This window comes from Pagrus pagrus, assembly GCF_965226575.1.
Source record: "Pagrus pagrus genome assembly, chromosome: 2".
Classification (NCBI taxonomy): Eukaryota; Metazoa; Chordata; class Actinopteri; order Spariformes; family Sparidae; genus Pagrus; species Pagrus pagrus.
Window position 1 is genome coordinate 30,545,270 of NC_140186.1, and position 23,013 is coordinate 30,568,282.

Below are 23,013 nucleotides of genomic sequence, written 5' to 3' on the forward strand. Positions count from 1 at the left end.
CCCTCTGTCTCTCTATCGCTGCCTTCTCTGTCTCTCTTCCACAGCGTCGTAGTAAGCTACTCTTTAAAGGGGCACTATGTAGTTTTTCTGAGAAGAAATTCAAACTCACAATTTAAAAACTGCAGTATTTCTGAGGTAAAAATACAAACTCAGAAATATATTTTGTACCCATAACTGAATAAACAAGCTGATCTCAGCGGAAAATAAGGTCCCCAGCACAGTCCTCACCCGTCAAATATAAAAGTGAAACAGTTGTGTTGCTCTTCAAGGTCTGTTTGATTATTCAGTCACAAAAAAAGAAGATAGTTTGTTTATTTAGTTTGTTAAGGCAAAAAAATAAAATCAGTCAATGATGATTTTTCTCTTTTGATTCAAATGTCTTCGCCAGAACTACGTAGTGCACCTTTAATGTAATGTCCTTGTATAGCACTTGCCAAAGATAGTAAAATGCTCATGTGAAACATACTCTATCCTGGAAACCAAAATATGGGGGCTCATTCTCCTCATAAAAGGGCTATGAAATGTCAAGAATGATAGAACAAGATTTCATAAATAGTTTGTCAGAATTATGAGATGCTGAATTAGAAGTATGATGATGTGACTTAATTAATCAAAACTGCAAAATGTATGTAACAAATGTTTTGATTTGCTGTATCTAACTCTTGGACTTTTATTTAAATTATAATAAAACAACAATAAAGCAAATCACATTTACAGTCACTTTATTACACTATCGCTTTCTCGTGGTGGTCCCATTTTACAGTGTTAAGTGCAACAGAAGTCATTTTTCTCAGCTTATAATGATAATAATTCAATTAAAGTGGGCTAAAAACACCTCAAAACTAAAGTAAAGTAACTCACTGCAGAATGCACTGAGATAAACACACCAGGTTGAAATTCTTTTATTCATCAGAAATGTTTACAAGTCAAACACATCTGTAGCTAAGATACAGTGAAGCTGAAATGCAGATAAATCCTGTCGCATTCATGTTCAACTCAGTCAGAGTTTGTCTACTTACATCCATGCTGAATATCTTCATAAAATAAGCCTACATCTAATCAGAAAAATACATAATTGTGACTTGAGGCAGTGGTTTCCACATTAACTCTATATAATGTATGTATTTATTTACACATTGGGTCATATCTTTTACTGTCAGGGTTCAGTTGCTGTTTATGTGTGGCTTTTCAGGATGCTGTATGTTGTTTTGACCACCATTGTAGGCCTCAGTGAGCTGGTGGAGGTCCTTCACCAGGCCTGCAAACTGCTCCTCCTGTTAAAACATAAAACACACCTATGAATACCTCCACAGTAAATATACTCAAAAAGATGCATTGCATCTAAACTGATAACAACTGCATGAACATAGAGTACATGAGTAAAGTCCAAAATTAGAATTAGTTCATCATCTATTCAACCACAGTTCAAGTCTCAGATAATTTGATTTATATTTCAGGACCCTAGATTAGCATCACATTGGGTGTCTTCAATGGCTTTTGCAGCATGATCCAAGTTTGTGGGGCCAAAATGTGTAATATTTGTTTATTTCATTATCTTCCATATTCTCCCCACTAAAACTGTTTGTGCGTCGGATACAAGTATAGTGCAAATATTCGGCTTCAGAACCCTTGTGTTTGTTTGAAGACAATTAAATCCTTTTCAACTTGTAGCTATTAAAATTACTAATAGATAAAGTTAGCCGGTGTATAGTAATGAACCACACAGGATAAGCTACGGTGTTTGATGGTCAATTTTGACTGACATGTGGTTGACTTGATAAAAAAGTGAATTGTGAGTTGAACTTTTTCTTTAAGAAAGCTCGGTAACTGGCTTTCTCTGTCTGTCTTACCAGGACATTCATTCGTTCGGCTGCTGCAATGGCAACACTTAGCTTCCTCTCATCGTCCTCCCTCTCCTCCTCAATCACACCCAGCCTGTGACAAACACATAGAAGAGAAACTTACTTAGAAAAGGGAAGCACACCTTAGTGACAAATTATATGGAAACATAAAATAATTTACTGATAATTAGTAATAACCATCAAAACACAGCCCTCCCTACTGCCTGTCTGTACCCAATCCAAATCAACCATCAACGGCTTCATTAATCTTTATGAGATGAATGAAAGTTATAAAATGTAGACTTGACAGAGTATGAAGACACATGTGCATAAAAAGCACATAAGAATGCATGTAAAATGAATATATTTCCTTTAAAACTGGATACAAATGTGAACAAATGAAACATGAACATTTACTATCTCACCTGAAGGTGGCACTGGCGAGCTGCTCCTCTCGGACAGCCAGCAGTTGCTGGAGCTCGTTCACCTCAGCCTGCAGCATTGCATTCTGGTCCTGGCTTTGGATGATGAAGTCTTCCAGACGCTTTGCCATGTCCAGCTCACACTCTGTCACCCTCTCTATTCCCAGACGAAGCTCTGACAGCTCTTGGGCATGCTGGTATGTAAATTAAAAATGGACATTTAATGAAACAATACTGAAGGCATACACTATACAGACAGAATTATGTCACTTTAGAGAGAAGAAGTTTTGACATACTCTGTCCAGTACGCTTAACTGCTCATTCTCAGTCTTCATCTCCCTTGACTCCCTGTTCTGGTTGACTTTGATCCAGGGAACTGGTGCAGGTGTACGTTTGATACTGGCTCTCTGTAACAAGAACAAAGATTGTTTACATGATTCTTTCTAATGGGACGAACACATGATCTGATCTGAGCCAAAATAGCAGAGAGTCACAGTTCCTCTTTTACTCACAGTTTCTGGTGATGAGATATGTGGCTGGTTGGGCTCCATCTCTTGTTCCGGGTCAGCTGTAGGCAGAGCTTCAGAACTTGTCTGCCTCTTCATGGTATGTTTTGCATGACCAGGACGTCTGTGTGGAGCACTCTGAGTTCTGGTTACTGGCCTCCTCTCTCTCTCTCTTACACTTCTCCGAGTCCTGACATCCCTGTTAAATAAATAAATTAATTTATTAATCATTTCAGTGCTTACATCAAATGATGACATTTACTGTACTGTACACTATGTGAATTTATGTATTTGGAACTAAATAAAAGGCTACCTGCCAGTCAGTGTTGTCTACTGATAATACTAACCACAGACTTGTTGCAGTAAAATATAGTGAAACTTCTTTTGCACATGGTGCATATAATGTCCTAAATGCTTAAAGTTTCTTCAGGAGTATCCTTCTATGATAATTGTTTAGGATTTAAATTTTTAATTTTAAGTTTATCACTTCTACTATTGCTGAAGTGATTGTTGTACTGGTCTCTCTCAAGAGGCCCATGTTTTTGCCCATGTCTGTATGTTGGTTGGTTTGTCAGCAGGATTACAGAGAAACTGCTAAAGGGATTTACATGAAACTTGGAAAGAGGATGGGTCTCAGCCTAGAATAGACCCCATTAACTTTTGGTGCGTATCCAGATAAAGGTACAGCTCCAGGAATTTGCTCTTACTTTCTTTAACATTGATTTTTTTCCCTTCATTTATGTTGATTCTTCTCAGGGAATAATGCATGGATCTTGATTTAAAAAAGCAGGTGTATTTAGGTGGCTGGTATCTATCTGGGTGACGTTTGATGCAGATCCTGGATCTTGTGAGCTTAAATTGTGGTTAAGCAGTTATGGGTGGTGTAAAATTTAGAGTGATGTAGGGCAATTGAGTTTGATATCGGATTAGGCTTAATTGAATTAAACTGTTGGGCCTTGGCTGAGTCAGCACTCTATTGAATGCAATGCTAGTTACCATTTCATCTACTTCTAACCTCTGTGTAAAGAACGTGGCTGTGGACACATGTGACTGGATAGGGTAAACAGCTCAGACAACCAGAGTGAGCTTTGAATAGAACAGTTACACCTTGACATTGAGAAGGACCAGTTAAGGTTCGGCATTTGATTAGGATGTCTCCCTGACACTCCCTGTGGAGGTATCTGAGCAGGTCCAATTGTGAGGAGACCGAGGAACCTTTTGGAAGGATTACATATGCCATTTGGCTTGGGAGTACCAAATGATCTGGGGTACATAGCTGGAGATCTAGTATCTAAGGAAGTCTGGCCTACCTGCATGGTAGCCACCACGAGCCATACTGGATAAGTGGCAGAAATTGAATGTATGACAAGGTGGATTATTGGTACAAAAAATTAAGGGGCAATCTGACATTGTTACAGACATGAAGTCATACCCATCTCGTAGGCCCTTGGAGTCCACAGGAAGCTGCTGAAGGGATGATTGGTGAGGGCTGTATTTGCCCAAGTCTTTAGGAGGAATGTACACTGGCCTGGCTTGTCCCATTTCACTGCAAGAAAGCACTTGCTTAAGTCTTTGAACAGTGGAGGTGGCCTAAGACATTACTTATCACCCACCTACAATGCAGTACTGAGTTCACTCCCCAGACAGCTTAACAACCATTCACACCTGGGCTCACCTAGCCTTAACAACCCACATGAAGGCCAGTTGGGTCAACGACCCACAAGTGGCCCTAAGGACTCTGGAACTCAGAGCTCACATGTGTCCTTAACAACTCTGTAAGGACACTCCCACACATAGTTTAAAAGCCTGCAACTCCCCTCCAGTTAGTTAGAACTGAAGAAGCCTCTTGGATGAGAGGTGAAATGTCTTCAAGAAACTAAAACAAATCCAGTTGCCTACGATACAGCACCTAGATTTACCATGACCTGGATGACTGAGAACCTTCAACAACATGTTGCTTAAGTAACATGTAAAAGCATCATGTTCAAATTCGTAGTACATCAAAAGTTGCTGACAAGCCAAACAAGATACAGGTCTAAAACATACCTGCTAACTAGGATTCGAGGTGCTTCAGGGCCCAGGGAGTCTGTTATCTGGTTCAGAATTGAAGGCAGAGGGTGCAGCTTGTCAATTGTGTCCTGAGGAAGAAACAAGCTGCATGTTAGCTCCCATTAAGTACACTCTTTAAGGATGCCATTAGTATCTTGATACCTTGTATGGATAAGGAAAAAGTCATTTAGGCAAGCTGTACATGCAAACCTGAGTCAGAATCCAAACCAAACGTATAATTCCATTACTTTCTGAAACTGCCAATTCAACATTCACACAAAGGGGTTGGTCAGGTGTGTGGATGTGAGAGAGTAAAAAGGGGTTGAACTCTCTAGGTCTTTTTCTCTGCTCACTACACAACAACATTTTTTGACACTTTTTGTGTTTACAACTGAGTGTAACACTTTGAATACTTCTAGGACAGAATGTCTGAAAATGTGAGCCATTATTTAAAGATTGTTGCGTATTACCTTGATCTATGATGGCTGCCTTTTCACCCCACCATTCAGAACAGCTACAAACTCTTTTGCCTTGTGACATTTCAGTCAAAATGTTATATGAAGTATCTCTTTTCTAGCACATTCAGGCCCAATAGAGTAAAGCTAGCAGCCACACCTAAAATGGTCAAGGTTGCAATATTTCCTGTGCATCTGACTCTCCAAACTGACCCATGTGTATGGAAAACTATATGCTTAACTGTCCTCTGGTCCAATCATGCACAAGTACAAGTACACACAAATGATAATGCGTTGAGGGTTACACAAACCTTTACAACTAACTACTACACTGGACTCGTTGGTATTGTCCTACCTGATCCTTCTGATAGATGATGTCTACCAGCAGGCCATGCAGCACAGCCAAGCGCAGAGGCAGGTCCACATAACCATCGAAGGAAGTCATTGGGATTTCGGTGTCTGAATTGGACACTGTTTGTAGAAAGCCTCTCATTCCATCCCAGTGTTGCTGCAGGAATTCGTTCATAAAGAGCATGTACTCCTCCTTCTCTCCAAACCTGAATCCGAACAAAAAATTTAATTTACTTAACTTACCTCAAGTAAATTAAGAAAATGTCTATACATTTGTAGAATACTTGTTTTTCAGCTTGTCAAAATATGTTTTTCTCAGCTATAAATGCACCAAAGTGATGTGTTCAATCTTGTCTCAACAGATATGACAATACTCACTGGGTGAAGTTGGCCAGATTCTGGATAACTTTGGCGGTTAAGGTGAGGGTACGCAGGGTGTTTGGCTCTGGATAAGGCTGTGTCAGGCCAAAAAGAGAAGGACTGAGAATAGCAGGACATAAGAAGCGAAGGAAGAGGGAAGCAGAGATGAGACGCTGGCCAATCTCTGGTTTGCCCTGGTCTTCACACAGCTCCACCCAGCTAGAGAAAATCTTGTTCAACTCTTCAGGAAAGGATCTGAAGGTGAGAAACATGCCAAGCATCAGACCTGTGAATTTGACTTTTTCATCAGCTAACCTAAACATTTCATGTTTGTCATTTATATATTTGTCTATGATGACCTCGCTTCTCTCACCCATGGATCTTAATAATCTTTTGCACCACCTCCTCACAAGCTTCCATCAAGTGCTTTTGGTTGTTTGACAGTTCAGATGCAGGGCATTTACGCGGGTCAACTTCACAGTTCTCAACCGAGGCGTAGAGACGTGTGATAAAGTCCCCTGCAGTGAAAAAGAAAGTACAGTGAAAACAAAGCAAAAACCAACACCATTCACAGGAAGCCACCTTTGATTTCCCTACCCAGTGTGTCAATGAGGTACTTCTGGCCAACCAGCTTCATATACTCATCAATGGCTTTAGTCGCCAGTGTGTTCTCTCTGAAGATCAGTGCCTCCCTGTCTCCAAGACGCTCCACTTCTGCACCGCCCAAGTCAATCAGGAACTCCTGAAGCAGACACATTTAATGAAAAAAACACGTGGTTATTCTTTTGTCGTTTTATTTTTTAAATTAAATTACATTTGACTTGTGTTTTCCCATTGTGGGATTTCCAAACTATGCATTTTATTTCAGACTGAATCTCCACCTTGGCTTTGCCGATGCTCTGTAGTACATGGACTAGAGCTCCTGCCAGCTCTTCCTTTCCCTTCACATTCAGAATTGGCTCCAGGCTTGTGCACATTTCCACATAGTCCACCGTAACATACTCTGCAAACTCTTTGTACTTCTCCATGGGCAGCACTTGCAAATTCTGGAAACGGGCCTTGATGCGGAGAGAAGCCTGCGGCCCCAGGAGTTCTTTGTTCCCTCCTGTGCCCGAAGCCTTGAATGGAGTGATGGGATACCACTTCTCCTGATAGGTCCTCCCTCTGATCTCATCTAAAGGTATGGCCACGCTGCCCAGAGGGTGCAGACTGGACTCGTCCCTGGAGTGACGCTTTTTCTTGGGATCTTCTTCACGGAAGATGTGCAGGGCGATTTGGGAGATGCACGGCAGGTTGTCCAGCTCAAAGAATTCACCCCAGAATAACTGACACCCTCCAGCTACACCTCCGCTTGCCACTAGGCCTCCTGAAGATCCTGTAGAGCTGTCCCCTGCCAGGCTGGATCGGTTAGACGGCTTGCCGACAACTCGGCTGCTGGTGCGGGCAAAGAGAGTCCCATCCAGGTGTACCTCACAGTAATAACGCCGTTTGGGTGGCAGATCCTTAGCTTCATTTACCCACAGACTCAGAGAGTTCTCTGTGCGCTCGATGTTATCCTGTGAACAATAATGTATTTAGCTCCTTTTATTTGCAATTTGATTTTGCATAACACATCTTTTAGCACAGATAGCTAATGACTTACCTTATTGGGCTGGGCAGCCCGTCTCAGGTCTTCAATCCAACGGTCACGTTCGGCAGCTGAGGTGCAGCCAAAGCAGTGGGTGTTCTCAGAGTTTATCACCTATAAGTACATTGAAACAAACAGAATCCTGTAAGCCTTACTAGGGAATTTCCTTATCTTGACACAGTGGAAGCCAGTGTATGATGCTTCTTGAGAAACCTCAGGGAGCACAAGTCAAAGTGTACCTCAAAGCAGTACTTCTCCCCCAAAATGGAGCTGTGGACTGGCCTGATGACAGTGCTCGTGTCTGCACTCAGATCCAGACTGCCCACTGGACTGACTGGAATTGACACAGACTCCCGGGAACCATAGTGCCTTAGAAATAAACACAGTAGAAATGTCAGCCAAAAGGGAATTGATAAAAGTGATAAGTGTCAAATACCATGATTTGTCAAGGGTAATAAAATTTACACTGTCACACCAATGGGACACTAGCACTATGTAGAACTTCAGAGCGTTGGTAATATTAAAAGTTACATTGTATTCACACACCTGATATACGGTCATGGTCAAAAGTTCACATACACTTGCACAGCTATCATTTTTCTGTGATGGAATGAGTGGAACACAAACTACTTTGTCACAAAAACATTCATGAAATTTGGTTCATTCAGGAAGTCCATTCCAAAACCTCAATTCTAGCCTGATTGATCCATTCCTCTACCACTTTTGACATGTGTTTGGGATCATTGTCCTGTTGGAACACCCAACTGCACCCAAGACATAATCTTCTGGCTGATGATTTTAGGTTTTCCTGAGGAATTTGGAGATAATCCTCCTTCATTATTCCATTTCCTTTCTTTAGAGCAGCAGATCCACTGGCAGCAAAACAGCCCCACTGCATAATACTACCAGCACCATGCTTGACAATGGGTATGGTGTTCTTGGAGTTAAAGGCCTCACCTTCTCACATATAAACATATTGCTGCTCATTGTGGCCAAACAACTCAATCTTTGTTTCATCTGACCACAGAGTTTTCCTCCAGAAGGTTTTTTCTTTCTCTATGTGATCAGCAGCAAACTTCAGTCGAGCTATAAGGTGTTTTGTTCTTTCTTGCACAGCAGCCTCTCAGCCCATGTTAATGCAAAACGCTTGACTGTGGACTTCCAGCAGCTTCTAATTCATTGCACACTTGCTTATTGGTGGTTTTTGGTTGACTCTTGGCCATCCTGACCAGTTTTCTCTCAGCAGCAGGTGATAGTTTCGTTTTTCTTCCTGACTGTAGAGACACAACTGTGCCATGCACTTTATACTTACAAACAGTTGTTTGCACAGTTGATCTTGGGACTTGTAACTGCTTTGATTTGGCTCCAAGTGACTTTCCTGACTTGTTAAAATCAATAATGTGATCTTTCAGATTAATGCTGAGCTCCTTAGACTTTCCTTTCGTAGTGTTTGTGGCTGAGTCTAATGTGTGTATCAAACAAGCTCTATTAAAATGGGCCCAGAAAAGTCACCAGCTGTTATCGATCAGAATCGATCAGAAGAAGTTAAGAGGCCATACTGCAAAGAACATTTGATTGACACAACTGTCTATAATCACCTAAATTGATCGTTCAAGTTACTGTATGTATATTTTTGAGCAGGGAGATTTGGTCACATTTTCAGAAAACTTATAATAAATTCATTATAGAACCAAACTTCATACATTTTATTTGTGACAAAGTAGTTTGTGTTCCAGTCATTCCATCACAGAAAAAATGAGAGCAGTAGAAATCATTGGAACTGAAATCTGTTCTTTACAAGTGTATGTAAACTTGACCACAGCTGTATGTATTGATCGATTAGAGTCACTTCTTTCCTGTCATTGTGGTAAGTCCAAAATGGAACATCATGTGAAGATCACATGTACCCCCTTTCAACCAAAGTTAACCAAGTGCTGGTTCTGGGCTGGTGCTAGTGGTGGTTCAGAGTTGGCTGAACCTGCGAACCTCTTAAGAACCAGTTTTCTTTTCCACGGGCATGAGAGCCACAGGAGAGTCACAGCATTCAATCACTGTATACATCTGCTGTTGTTTGGTATTTTTGCGTTTTGACTGTGTGTTGTCGTTTGTACTGTCTTTGTAAACCCTCTGTTGTATGTACTGTCTGTCTGATGGGTACGGTGCTGTGGAAAGGAATTATCTCTTGGGATAATAAAGTCTAAGTCTAAATCTCCAATTTCCCATTATTGCTATGAACAACTATGGCGGACTACATTGATTGTAGTTGGTCCTTGGTCATGATAACCCTGCCCCAGCCCCTGACAGAAGTGGTTCTTTCAGCACTGTGTTGCTACTCTGGAACTAGTTTTACACTGAGAGCCAGTTCTTTGGCTGTCCGAACACAAAGAACTGGTTCCAGGATTGGCACTGGCTCCAAACCAGCACCTGAACTGCTTTGGTTGAAAAGGGGTAATTGATTGTCATTATATTTGTGCAGACATTCATGGTCCTGGGAGGATGTAGCCTACTGACTCTGGTGAGCTCTGTGAGTTTTACTCACGTGCCACCATGAAGTTAATATTTATGGAGTTTTTTGTGATATGTCTTAGCAACTACTGGATGGATGGTCATAAAATTCAGAACAGATATCCAGGGTTCCCAGATGATTAAGCTGACAATCTTTAGCCTATGATGAACTTTACCTGCTTCCTTTGCTTAGTCCTGGATTCATTTGGGTGTTGCTGTTCCTCTTAGCCTTGCTCTCGAGACGTCGTTTGATCAGTCCCTAAGAGTGAAGAAGGCAAGCACGGTGTATGAGAGCAATTATGTGTTAAATAAACAGGAAATCCAGGGCAAGCAGAATGATTATTATCTCTGGTGTGTAAAATACTCACCCTCACACCGCCATCTTGGTTCTTTGGTCGAGGCCCACCCGGCAGGCCCATGTGGTCAGGGCTGCATTCTAATTATCAGGAAAAAAATGAATTCTGTAATATTGATAATGAACCAAAAATGTCATTTTTATGTCAGTGTTTTCCAATATTCCAACTCATGTCTTTTACATGTAGGGTTTGTCGTCGATACTTTGTATGTTCCTATTATATTTTTCTGAGTCATCCAGCCATCAACTATCCAAATCTATGTTATCACAGCTCCACAACCATTGCCAGCAAACATTTCTGCACTTCCAAAGAAGACAGAGTAAACCCTTAAAACATTAGTCAAGGCTGTAAGATGTGCAAATACTTCAAGATTAAGTCATACAGGATGTGGTATTTAGCTGGAACTGCAGCTATCTGAATAAAGTATACATCTTGTTTAAACTTCACCAGCAAAAATTCTATCATTAAAACCCATTTCAAAGTTAGTTAAGTTGTTAAGTTAAAACAATTACATTCAGCCAGGATTTCCCATGAGTGGTCTCTTAAGAATCACTTTTTTAAAGCCTTCAGTTTGAAGGGAAAGATATCTTTAAAATCAGACAGTGAATGTAGAAGATTACAGCGTAGAGTACTGTCAGACAGATTTTCGCTCGTTTGCTTACCCAAAGTCCCACCACAAACAATCCAGCGTCTAAATCCCATCATTTAGCCCAGAGGTGTTCCACAGTCTTGTTATTTCGATCTCTGCCCCTTTAAGTTAAATTATGCCCTCCTCTCTTCATTAACATATGTTGTTGGTGACACGGTCAATCCAGCATAAGTCACTTCCACAGTGTAGTTGCAGAGCTCTTCTATGCAAAACACCAGAGTTGAATGGAAGCAGATACTGACTAAGCCTTCCCCGTGTCTCTCTCTGAGCATTTATTGGACTGCTAGAACACCCAGGCGCGATGTTATCTTCCCCAAAAACTTAGAGGAAGCAATTTGACAGTCACTCGCACGCATAAACATTCAGCTATTTCCTCTGTGGCTGCCTGCGGAATCATACTTAGTGTTGTAATGATGTCAGTAGTTGTTGCACTTTCCATATATGCCCAAGCTCCTGATGGTCTTCACTGAATTTAAAATACATAATTTTTTATTTTTATTTTGCCTAATTTACATGTATGGGTGTGTGGGTGATGTATTAACCTGTGTCGATATCTACAAGGTTCTGCATGCTGAGGTTGGACAGGCAACTGCTGACACGGTTTCGGGTCCACATCATTGGCTGAGAAAGACACATGCACATGCACACACACATGCACGTACACACACACACACACACACACACACACACACACACACACACACACTGAAGTCTTTAAACTGTTTGTGCCCTTGTCAGTGGAAATGTTTTCACCTTTCGACTGAGTTATGTTTTTCACACGCTCTTTCAGTTAAATATGTAAGTTGGTGATGGGTGTGTATGTGTGTTGGTACCTCTTCCTCTGGAGAGATGAGAATTTGTCCATCTTCAAGCATGCAGTTGTTAATGTCCCATAAGGGGACCTCCTGAGGTGGGGCCCATGGGAGTCTTTGGAGGGTAATGCTGGCATGTGCAGGTGATGGTGTTTCACCCCCCTCTGCCACACAAACACACAGATATGATTACTGCACAGCTTACAGAGAACTGACACTGTTGCAAGAGCTATATCCACACCATATAATCACACTGTAGAGACATTTGGCAAAATAAATGATATAATTTCCCTAACGCTGGAGAACTGACTCTATATAATTATGGCATGATGGCATTTATCTTACACAGCACTTGGCCACTCCTATTTGTGGAGTTGCCAGAGCTTCTGATGCTATCGTTCTCTTTTTATGACACACCAGGAGGAGCTGCGCACATCCTGTGGTTACTCTGTCGCTTTAAAAAAAAAAAAGTTTTATGTTCATGCCCTTCAACATGTATTTTCATGGTACTTTGGGTTTTCTTTTTTTTCATAAGCTTAAATGACATGATGGTTGACATATTTTGCTAAATAACAATAATTTACAGATTGACATTAATTAAATAACAGTTAAGTAACTGCAAATAGCAATGAAATGTGAGTTATGATCAATGGAGGAAAGATAGACAATGAAATATTGCAACAATAAAAGTAAAGTCAAATAAAATAAATAAAACCAATAAAATCTCATGCACAGATGATTGTTGTCTGTGTTGCTAATGTTTCTCTCAGTTAAGTGGTCAGGTAGTCTGCCATAGTAAACTGTCAGCTGAGGCCCAAATATTCACTTAGTATTGCTGTTAACTTTTCATATCTCTTCCCGTAGTTGCCACCATGTTGGCCTAGTTTCAACAGGCCTCAGTACCAGCTGGCTGAAGGGACTTTGGACCAATCTTTTATTGGTACTTAAAAGTAAAGAATATTGACCTAATTGAGTCCTGAAATAATGTTTTTATTTCTTTTAACACTCTTGAACTCTGTGTGAAGGGTTTTTACTTTGATTTTTTGCGTCTCTTGTTAATAAGGAGCCACACATCTCTGTATCATACAGTGCAGTTCCTTCTCGGCAGAGCGGAAGTTTCCCAGGGGAGTGGTTTGTAAATCGAGATATGCTGATTTGTTGTTCTTCAGTTTCAGCTACATTTCATTTCTTGGTAACTTCTCTTCAGTTTTGACCTTTTTTAGAGAGTGATGGTTTTGGTCTTTTTAATGTGAGCCATCAGAGTCTGATCGATGAAGAAGGTCTCAGGTTTTTTTTTCAGTGGAAGAGAAAATGACCAGATCATCTGCATTTAACAGACACTTAATTTCTGTGCCTAAAGAAGTGAGACAAGTAGATGTTGGTACTGTCCAGTAATGGTTTGAATAGAGTGGGGTTACAGCCCTGCTTAAAGTGTAACTCCACCATTTTTCCACATCAAAGTGTGTTTACAGGACTTGGGGAGTTCTACTGCATATGTGGAAAAGTAGTATAGAGTAGTATAAATATATTGTCTTTATTTTGATGATTACAGTTTACAGTTTTGAATATTTAGAGTACATATTAGTGTGTTAGGTTGAAAACTGTATTATATACTAAGAATTAAGAATACTAGTAAGTGGCTTCTTGAAGTTATCAGTGAAGCAGATCTGTTGTCATGCTCAGATTTGAACATTTGATTTGCGTTTAAATCTTAAAGATGAGGTTTTAGTGCAGTCATTAAGTTTACATTTATTTGTGTTTATGTCAATATTGGCTTCAAAAAGGGGCGAACTGTTACCTATATCTGGCCTTCTGCTCTGTCCAAAACCTTGTGGGGTGAGGGGTGTATATTAAGAGTCTAGAACCCCACTAGTGTTTTCTGTGAGGCTGGGCTAAATGACGACGGCAGCATGCAAACATGCTCACTATGTCAATGTTAACATGCTGACGTGTTGCAGGTGTCATTTTTACCATTATCCCCATTTCAGTTTATTATGTGTGATCACAACTTCACTCAACTAACAGAGAAAACCCAAAATAGAAAAATTAGAAACCAGCATATTCTGTTGTTCAAGATGCCATCACAATTACAAAAGTTGTTTTTCATGCTCTAATTCAATGATAGGTCAAGCCAGTGATGTCTGGGAATTCTTAATATTTCTTTCAAGATCTTTATATTCTGCTCTTTTGCTTGAAATTTGTTTGAATAATGATTTTCAAATTAAATGTTCCATTATCTCCAGTTTGAATTTAAGTAAAGTAAATAAGTTTCCCCAAATTTAACCCCAATAATCTTTAACTGATTGCAACTAGATTTGTAAATGTCATTCTATGTTTTATTCTTTTAACTTTGATGCAGTACCTTACCTAGTTATTAAGTTCATCCTTAAGGTCATCTTATTGTTAAGTTTGCCAGCTTTTGTTGTGAAGTGTTTTATTTATTTTATCTTCTGAGTTTGTTTATGGCACTAGATATTTACCACGTGTCACTATAAAGGAAGTCACACACAACCCACCTCTTGTAGTCACTGAATGTTCTTATATACAGTAAATGTAAAACTGCAATAAAGGTTTTTTTTAATAATTCCTTCCTAGTTTTTGATTCTTTTGCTTGTTTGGAGTAACTACATTGCTTTTAGTTTTTTAAGGAAATCATGCTTGAACCACCTGGGGTAACCGTATTGCTACGTGAAAGCAAAAGGTTGTTTACTTCCTCTTATTTGTTGTTCAAAATATCAAGATTTGTCATCTCAACTACTGTGCTCATCTCAAACATGAACTTGAAGGACTGAGACAAGGACAAGGTTAATAAAATTTGAGTGTGTACTTTGAGATAACTTGGCATTACCTGGCAGTAAGTTGGGAGTGCTGCTCCGAGTCTGCAGCTTGGGCCTTTTGAGCTTCTGGGACACAGTCCGCAGGTACTTTTTTAAGAGTGCCCCTCCGCCTGCTCTCTGTGAAGGGTCGGTGGAGGAGACCCCTGAGGCCTCTGCAGCAGCTGATGATGAGGCTGCTTGAGCTGAATTGGCAGAGTTGGAGGAGGGAGTCAGGGCTGCAAACAGTGACCCAGGAGGCTCGGACAGGGCCCTTCTGAAGGGGTTCTTTCTGGTTCCACTGGCGCCTTTATCCGACTTGGCTCCCTCTCCACCTTTCCCACTGGATGAATTCTTGTCTCCATTGTCCTCGCTCAGGGCCTTACGCCAGTTTTGCATTTTGCTCCATTTGTTGGTGGAGGCCTTCTGAATCCTATCCATTGTAGATGTGGAAGGAGCTGCTCCTCCTTCTCCTTCTTCTTTCACCTCATCGAGCGTTGCCTTGGAACCGGTGTGCCACTTGTATGTGTTGAGGGGGTCGGTAGTCTCAGATGTTGGACCTTGAGGAGGCTCCACAGAAGATTCCTTTTCCTTCTCTGGTGATTCCTGCTCCTTTGGTGGTTGTTGAGCTGGAGGCTCTAAATCTTTCTCCTCGGTGCCCATTTAAACTTTTTTTGTGTGTGCAAGACTCAAGACTCCAAGTTTTGTCTCTCGACTCAAGGTTGCATAAGACAAAATTCAAATACCTTCATAGGAGACCTCGCCTGCTTTTCTTCTGATTCTATCTTGAAGGTTGCTGAGGACGACAAATGACTCTTTGCCTTCACTAGTTCTATTTCACTGCTTCTCTCGTTTCCTGTCTTGCAAAACGTCATCCGGCAAACAGCACACGACTGGCTGCTCTGAATGTGGTTGCTTTGCTGCACCTTCCAGCTCCTCTCACTCACGATGGCACAGAGAAGTTCTCTTACCAACAGAAATGTCACAATTTTTTCAGCTCTTTATGTTTTCACTTAATACTTCCCTTCTTCCTCACTTCCTGTTCTGCTTTATTGGCTAAGGTTTTTCTCCAAATTAATCCGTGATTCACCTTGGATGTCCTCTTAAACACCTGACCCAGGATGTCTTAAAAAAAATCAGACTTATTCTGGCATAGAACCCAAACCCAACAGCACGTACACACATGTTTGTCTGTCAGTTCTTGAGTCATTTAGTCTGTCGCAGTATGAGTGTGTGAAATGTGGTTTAATATTCAGTAAAACGATAGTGTTTTACTGAATACATGTACAACCCCTATTCACACTTCAATCTTCATTATTAAGGGAAATCTATCAATATACTTAGAGTGACTAACAGATAAATGGGTCAGAAGTATACTTGTATGAATTTGAATGACATAAATAACCAAGGACAACATCTCTGCTCTCCAACAAAGGTGTAATGTAAAGCTCTGCCTGTGATCAATAAAGTAGTCTTTCAGTGAAAGACAGACAGCGTCCACATGTTATCAGATACCTGTGGGTGTAAGGGCTGTTGACTGTTAAGAGCAGTTTCCTGTCAATGCGCGTCTGCGCTTCCTACTGAGATCGGTTTGTCGTACTCTGAAAACCACTTCCTGCTCTCATGCTGCTCTCTGCTCGTACACCTGCAGGATCACTGTGTCCCACTGTGGCGAGATGTGTGTGTCAGCCGTTGCCAGTGGACAAGTTTCTGATGCCATTTCAGCCCTCTCCATATTATATCTAATATCTAGACATTTTAATTTTTAAAAAGCAGGACTTTTGATTTTAAAACTGCCTTTGTGTTTCATCTGGTCCAGTCTTTAAGTTACTTCAAAATAAGCTACAAATGATGACCACTCTGAACCACTCTGCAAACATTAATAATTGCTTATATCATTAAAGAATCATCGACCTGAGATTACTGGAAATTACATTGTTGTCTTGTATTATTGAGTCCCCCTGGTGGCTGTGCTTTGATATTGATAATGATATTGAAATGATACTGAAATGTGCTTTGGCTGCAGAGCTGCAATCAATTAGTCTATAGACAGAAAAATTTGTGACTATTACGATAATGGAATAATAATTTCAGCTAAATTATTCAGTAATTTAGTCAAAAAACAAACAATCAAACAAACAAACAAAAACTGGCTTCAACTTGTGAGAATGTGGTACTTTCCTTTGTCATGCATGATGGTAAACAGAAAGTTCTGGGATTTTTTGGACTCTTGGTCAGACAAACATGGTGTATGCAAATTATTTAGGGAACTTTCAAGTATTTTGTGACATTTTATAGACAGACCAATTAATGAACTGATCAAGAAGACAGTCAACTGAGTCATCAATAATGATAATAATTGCTACATTACTTGCAGTCCTTATTAACTGCAAGTAATCATTATTTTATCATCGCCATCACTACCAACACCAACTCTAGGCTAATTAAACAAATGTTTGTGTTTCTCTTGCACAGATTGGATTTAAAATTTAGTCTCAGAATTTGATATTTCACGTCTACCTTTTGCCTTTTCCTATCTGTAAAATACTATGATTTGTTTTATATTAAAGCTGCTGTAAGTGATACATTTTCAACTTTCTCTATATTCCAACAGTAATCACTGTTAAAGAGTGATGGGTCAGTATCCCGTGTCTCTACTCCTGCTCCAGCAGTAAAAGAGAAAAGAAAATTCCTGCCCACTTTATCCAATCAGAACAAAGAACTCAATATGCAGGATCTCCCTGTTTGCTGTTATGTCTGGTGATTACAGCTACACCTTCATGTGGTAACGTAGAGAGCAGCGAGGGGGTTTCTATTTGCAGAACAGACAGGAAGTCAGCAAAAATGTCAACAAAGCTTACAGCTGCTTCAAACAAGACAGAGCCTACAGTCATGCTGGCAGCTCTGTGAGGCACTTGGCAAAGTGGGGATTTGAGCTAAATGCTAACATGCTTACAAAAACATACTGATGTTTTCCATGTTCACCATACTTTAGTGTGTTAGCATGCTAACATTCGGTAACTGGTCCTTAAAGTAAAGTATAAGCTAGCTGAGGCTATTAGATAAAGTATTAGATAAAACTGAGCTTGAATGAATCACCAGAGTTATTACAAGTCATCCTGAGGGGATTATGAATGTCTGCACCAAATGTCATAGCAATCCAATCCAATAATTGCTTAGACATTTTTACCTCAAACCACTAATGCCAACCTGTTCATGGCACTAGTCTGGAGTCATGAATGTCTCTTACACCAACAGATAAATTTCACTGAATAAATTGAAACTCGAACCCACCGGTGGCATTTAATGAAAGTCAGGGGATCTGTCTAATCTGTCTAATAAATATTGAGGTTGGTGGATAAACCAACACTGTCATTCTTGTAACCACGGTGCAAGCATGACTACAAACATAAACTGGTTTAAGACTGAGTGATGGAGTGTGGATGGGTGTAGACAGGGCCTTGACACTGGCAGTTGAGACAGCGAAAACAGCAGAGAGAGTAAAAACAGGTAAAGTGGATTGAAGATGATCATTTATGATAGGAAAGAGAGGTGACACCTCAGAAATGATGACATAAAGGAATGACAGTTGAACTCATTATTTCTATAACCTTCTTAAATCCATGTTGTTGTAGATGCAGCCATTGTCCACTAGGGGACAGCACACATCCATTTAAAATGTTCAAAAGGTGATACCATGGATCATTTATTTTTCAATACAAACATGCAATATTTTCTTTTGTCTTCTTGAAAGGTCACAAACTGCACAGCAAATTAAAAAAAAATATGCAAGCACCTGTTGACAGTTTTTGTTCTCCAAATGACTCTCATTGAGATATATACATTAAGCCATCATGAATAAGTATCTTTGCTTTTGAAAGATCCTTCACAGGTCTTGAACTCACCATGTATAGTATTTCCAACAACCAAGCACACTGAGGACAAGACTTCCAGATGGTTGCATGCACCTCATGTAATGATGTATAAACATGACTTCCCTGCTTCCTGCATTAATCGGACAGTTGAAGGTGCAGGTAGTAAAGAGAATAGTAATACAAGAGAAAAGGGAATGATGCTGTGAAGAAGAATCGTATATGAACACGAGATGTCACTCCTCTTAATGATACATATGTTGTGTTTATGTGCCCAAGTGAAAATCACTGAACCACTGAACAACACACTACATGATGACCTTTTGTGACCTTGATTCAATCTAAACCAAAGCTGTGGTATTTACTGGCACAGCCTGTTTTCATAGTAAGGGTATAATGATGTATTTACGGTGGCCCTGAGGGTCAAAACACAACAATGTTTACCAAAACACAACAACATTTCACAAAACACAACATTTAACCAAAAACAACAACATTTGGCAAAGCACAACAACAAATGTTGTTGTGTTTTGACTTCCAGGGCCACCGTAAGTTTTACTGTTTTATAATGGAATCCCAGTGGGGGATCACTTTCTCCATGGACAAATTGTCCAGTCAGACCTTGTGCAACCTTACAATCACTTTTGTTATTGTTATTGCTGTTGTTCTTTAACATTTGGTGTTGTTGCAGACCTTTGTTTAAGCTGTACAAACTCAACTAGCATGCCCTTTGAAACACAATCGCCTTAATGCTATCATCCACCGCCATCGCTGCTAAACCGCTTACATAATTAGGATGTGAGTGTATTTAACTCTGAGAACTACACATAAGCTTACAGGCCACAGCAAAGTCCAGACATATTTGTGCAACAACAGAGGAAGCAGTTTGAAATGAAGACATCTTACAGCTTATACAAATGTTTTGGTCTATACTTCTACATGTATTAATGTGTTAATTGATAAATTGCTTGCTTTATTTTTTTAGTTTTTACATTTATTATTCTAATACGGGTGGCTTGCAAGGAAACGTTTTACAATTAACTCCTGTTTAAAGGTTTACAACAGCAGAGGTCTTGTGTTTCAGCTGTGTGAATTAGCTGGTTCATATACAAGATGACTTGTTAACTCTACTCGTTGTACATGTCAGTGATACAGTAACTATCAGATTTCAACACAAGCGTTGATTACCTATGGAATGTCTCCATTTACACAAGGTACTTGGGGGTTTAGTAGCTCGCCAAGGTCACACATTTGTAAGGGGAGTTGAAACCAAAGATGCTCCTCTGGGAAAGACACACCACTTCATATCATCTTGTACAGCTAAAAAAACAAACAAACAAAAAACTTGCTTTCCATCATCTTATAAGTAAAGCTCTAAACTCTAACTCAAGAGATACAAATAAGGTTGGAGCATTTTCATAAACAAAGATGTGTCTCATTTGGAGAAAATGTACACTGATGTTAAATGTAAAGGTTAGATTACGACGGGACCGAAAGCCGAAAAAAATCTAAATCACTGTAATGCCCCTTTAAAGGGTAACTCCACCAATTTTACACATGAAAATGTGTTTACAGGTCTTGGGCAGTACTACTGCATATGGCGAATAAAGGCATTATAAAGCCATCTGTGGCTCCAGAGGAAGCTGCATGTAATCTGAAACATTGCCTCCAGTGATGTCACTCAGTGGCTTAATTGCATTGTGGGTAAATGTAGGCACCAGAATTGAAAAGGAAGAAGATGGATTTGAATGAAAAAGGCGATATCTCTTTTTCTGCTATATCAGTTTTTAACATTTTGTTTGTGACGATAATGAGTCCAACAGTGTTGCAGGAGTACAACGGGAGACCAGTGGACTGCTTTTCAAAACCTGGTGCCTACATTATCCATGATGCAATTTTGCCACTGAGTGACATCACTGCAATTCATCAGATTACATACAGCTTCATCTGGAGCCATTAAGGCATTAGTACTCCCCAAAACCTGTAAACACACTTTAATGTCTAAAATTGGTGGCCTTACCCTTTAAGTAGGTCGACGTCACCCTCAGTGTCGACTATGGACCTTACCTTTTTTTGTGAAATGTCAGTGTCACATAGTTTCCCCCTGGTGACTCAGTAAATCTGTGCCGTGATCTACAGACACGCAACATTCATCACACTGCGCTGGATATTAATCTGCTGAGCAAAATCAAACTACAAATAATCTGTGCACACTGTTTATAACGGCGGCACTATTAAGTTATTTTTTTTAATAAAACAATGCTGTCATGGCTTTAGCTGTACTCTCCTTTCCCCTGGTTATTTGCTTTGCTTAGAGAGGACCGTCCCTTGGTGCCTGTCCTTCACTTGAACAGATGTGGTCAGACAGGATTTTGTGAACACGACAGCCTGCGCTGCCCTGAGAGGTGGAAAAAAACTGAGCTCAGAGAAACGGGGAGGAGCGATGGCATCACAGGCATGACTTAGAGAGGAGGAGGAGAGTATGAGAGAGGATACTGTCCTCCTGCACCGACACTTCATCCGTTTCGGCGAGATTGAACAGTGGACTGTTGAGCACATTTAGTATATCACCCCTGCGACTCTGCCAGTCAGTGTTGGGCTATCAGGGGGACTGTCCTGCGGCTAGCTTTCTCTCCTTACGCCGGCTACATGACCAGCTAGCACAACACAGCTAACTATCGTTAGCTTCTGGTTTCAGTTTACCATCCGGACCCGGCGAAGTGAGGAGCCGAGGAGGGGAATGGCAAGAGTTTACTCGGATAGCCCTTTCAGGAGAAACAACGACTAACCAGACTGAACCAACCTCCGTTTATTTAGTTCTTTGATCCACCGGTAAGCACCAGTTTTGATTTGTATGTCATCTAGTTAACAGCGATTTGTAAAGTTAGCGCTAGCTTGTGGGCTTAGCCGACACTGTTGTGTAAGCTAACGTTAACAAGTCGGCGTGGCAAGTGTTGTTAAACACTATCAAGGTGGTTGTGTTAAAATAACAATAGCTGCTTGTCAGTTTCTTTTTCATCTTTGACTAGCAAAATAACATTTAGAGATTAACTACAAGCATTTTGTTTGTCCAGACGTGAGTCGGTTTAACTGTCAAACGCTTGAGCCGACTCTTGTTAACGTACATCAGAGGAGAAGACTGAAAGAACGAAAGCAGTTAAAACACGAGGCATTAGTTAAATGTACCACTAGGATAGCCTGAGGAAATAACACACCAAAACACAAACACTCGAAACAATAATGGGATACCTTATTAACTGATGCTTATCACGCCAGGTATTCAGAGAGAGACAAAGCATTCAGTAAACACACCATTGTGCTGAACGGTTTGTTCGCTGGATGCTTTGTGGTTTTTGAACGTGTGCCACCTGAGGTCTTTTAATGAACACCGCTGCTTTTAACTAACGTTAATGTCTTGTTTTGACGTTTCTCCGAAGTTGCTGACAGATCCTGAAGCATGACGGTAATAATGTGCTGCAGTAGCAAACGTTAGATATGTGTTGTTTTAGAGAGGAAGACTGTGGCGACCTGTTTGTATTCTGTGTCGCCCGGTTATTATTAGTCTGTCTTCCCTGATCCCTCTGTAAGTAGTGCTGGGACGTTAGCTCACACCCCTCCTTGCAGCCATGCACCCATCACTGCATAGCTGGAGTAACAGGCATGTGTCAGCATGCTGAACACACAGAACATGAAGTTCCACTTTACTTTGCACCTCTCCTAAATTGCCTGGAGTTAGCAGAACCCTGTCTGTACTCCACATTGTTTGTTTTTCATGAAAACATACAGATTGGGCATCAGTCTTTTTTTTACGCATTCATGTTAACCTGACTAGAAGATTCCTTTGATGCATATGTTTTGACTCTGTCTCATCCTTTTCTCTAGCCTCTGCCCAAATGCTCCATTATGTGGAATGTACTGTTTACATGATAAAGAATGAGCAGCTCCTGCCCCTTTTTTTATTATCATTATGCAGTATGTGGTGTGTAGCTGTGACCTGAGCTTCTGCAGAGATGTTAGATGGTCTTGGCTTAGTTTTAGCCCCAGTAGTTTGCAGTGAACAGCCATTGCAGGGGGACAGTCTGTTTGATAAATGAGCGGGAAATGCTGCATCCATTGATCAGTGAGCTCCTCGGTCATGGCTCAGGAGAGTTCCCCTCCACAGCCCATCACTATACATGGTTTTGTAGTTCATAGGGCTGCTTGCCAGCACACACAGTCACACACAAGCACCTGGCATCACTCAAGCAGTGTGCCAAAAACACACCTTTGCGTAATTACATGCTGTGTGTCCTGTCGCAGGGGCAGATGCAGCTATAATGTTGCCATTTCGGCACTCGGCACACAGTTATTTTGGTGATGCCAAGACTGAATGAAATGCAGCCCCTTGTATCAGCT

At 40.6% G+C, this 23,013-nt stretch overlaps 2 protein-coding genes across 4 annotated transcripts in view; one reads left to right on the forward strand and one right to left on the reverse strand.

Annotated features, from left to right (window-relative positions):
* Positions 1 to 886: 886 nt before the first annotated feature.
* On the reverse strand, positions 887 to 15,634 carry rasal3 (RAS protein activator like 3). Of its 2 annotated transcripts, XM_084369847.1 has the most exons (19): positions 14,782 to 15,634; positions 11,955 to 12,097; positions 11,664 to 11,742; positions 10,485 to 10,552; positions 10,293 to 10,375; positions 7,851 to 7,980; positions 7,627 to 7,725; positions 6,866 to 7,540; positions 6,582 to 6,726; positions 6,358 to 6,502; positions 6,003 to 6,239; positions 5,629 to 5,830; positions 4,816 to 4,907; positions 4,202 to 4,315; positions 2,776 to 2,968; positions 2,560 to 2,670; positions 2,267 to 2,457; positions 1,851 to 1,935; positions 887 to 1,274 (listed from the first exon to the last, which is right to left on the reverse strand). In XM_084369847.1, the coding sequence occupies exons 1-19, from the start codon at positions 15,407 to 15,409 to the stop codon at positions 1,164 to 1,166; spliced, it is 3,531 nt and encodes a 1,176-aa protein (XP_084225973.1). In that variant the 5' UTR covers positions 15,410 to 15,634; the 3' UTR covers positions 887 to 1,163. The 2 variants fall into 2 exon arrangements, with proteins under 2 accessions (XP_084225973.1, XP_084225974.1); XM_084369848.1 differs by lacking the exons at positions 11,664 to 11,742; positions 11,955 to 12,097; positions 14,782 to 15,634 and adding an exon at positions 11,135 to 11,326.
* Positions 15,635 to 21,004: 5,370 nt separating this feature from the next.
* Positions 21,005 to 23,013, forward strand: part of LOC311272474 (SEC14-like protein 1) — a 32,666-nt gene continuing 30,657 nt past the window's right edge. Inside the window, exon 1 of one of the 2 annotated variants that reach the window (XM_084378912.1) lies at positions 21,005 to 21,450. The gene's annotated coding sequence lies outside the window, so the exon portion shown is untranslated. The remainder of the gene's footprint in view (positions 21,451 to 23,013) is intronic. The other variant, XM_084378913.1, reaches the window with a different exon arrangement.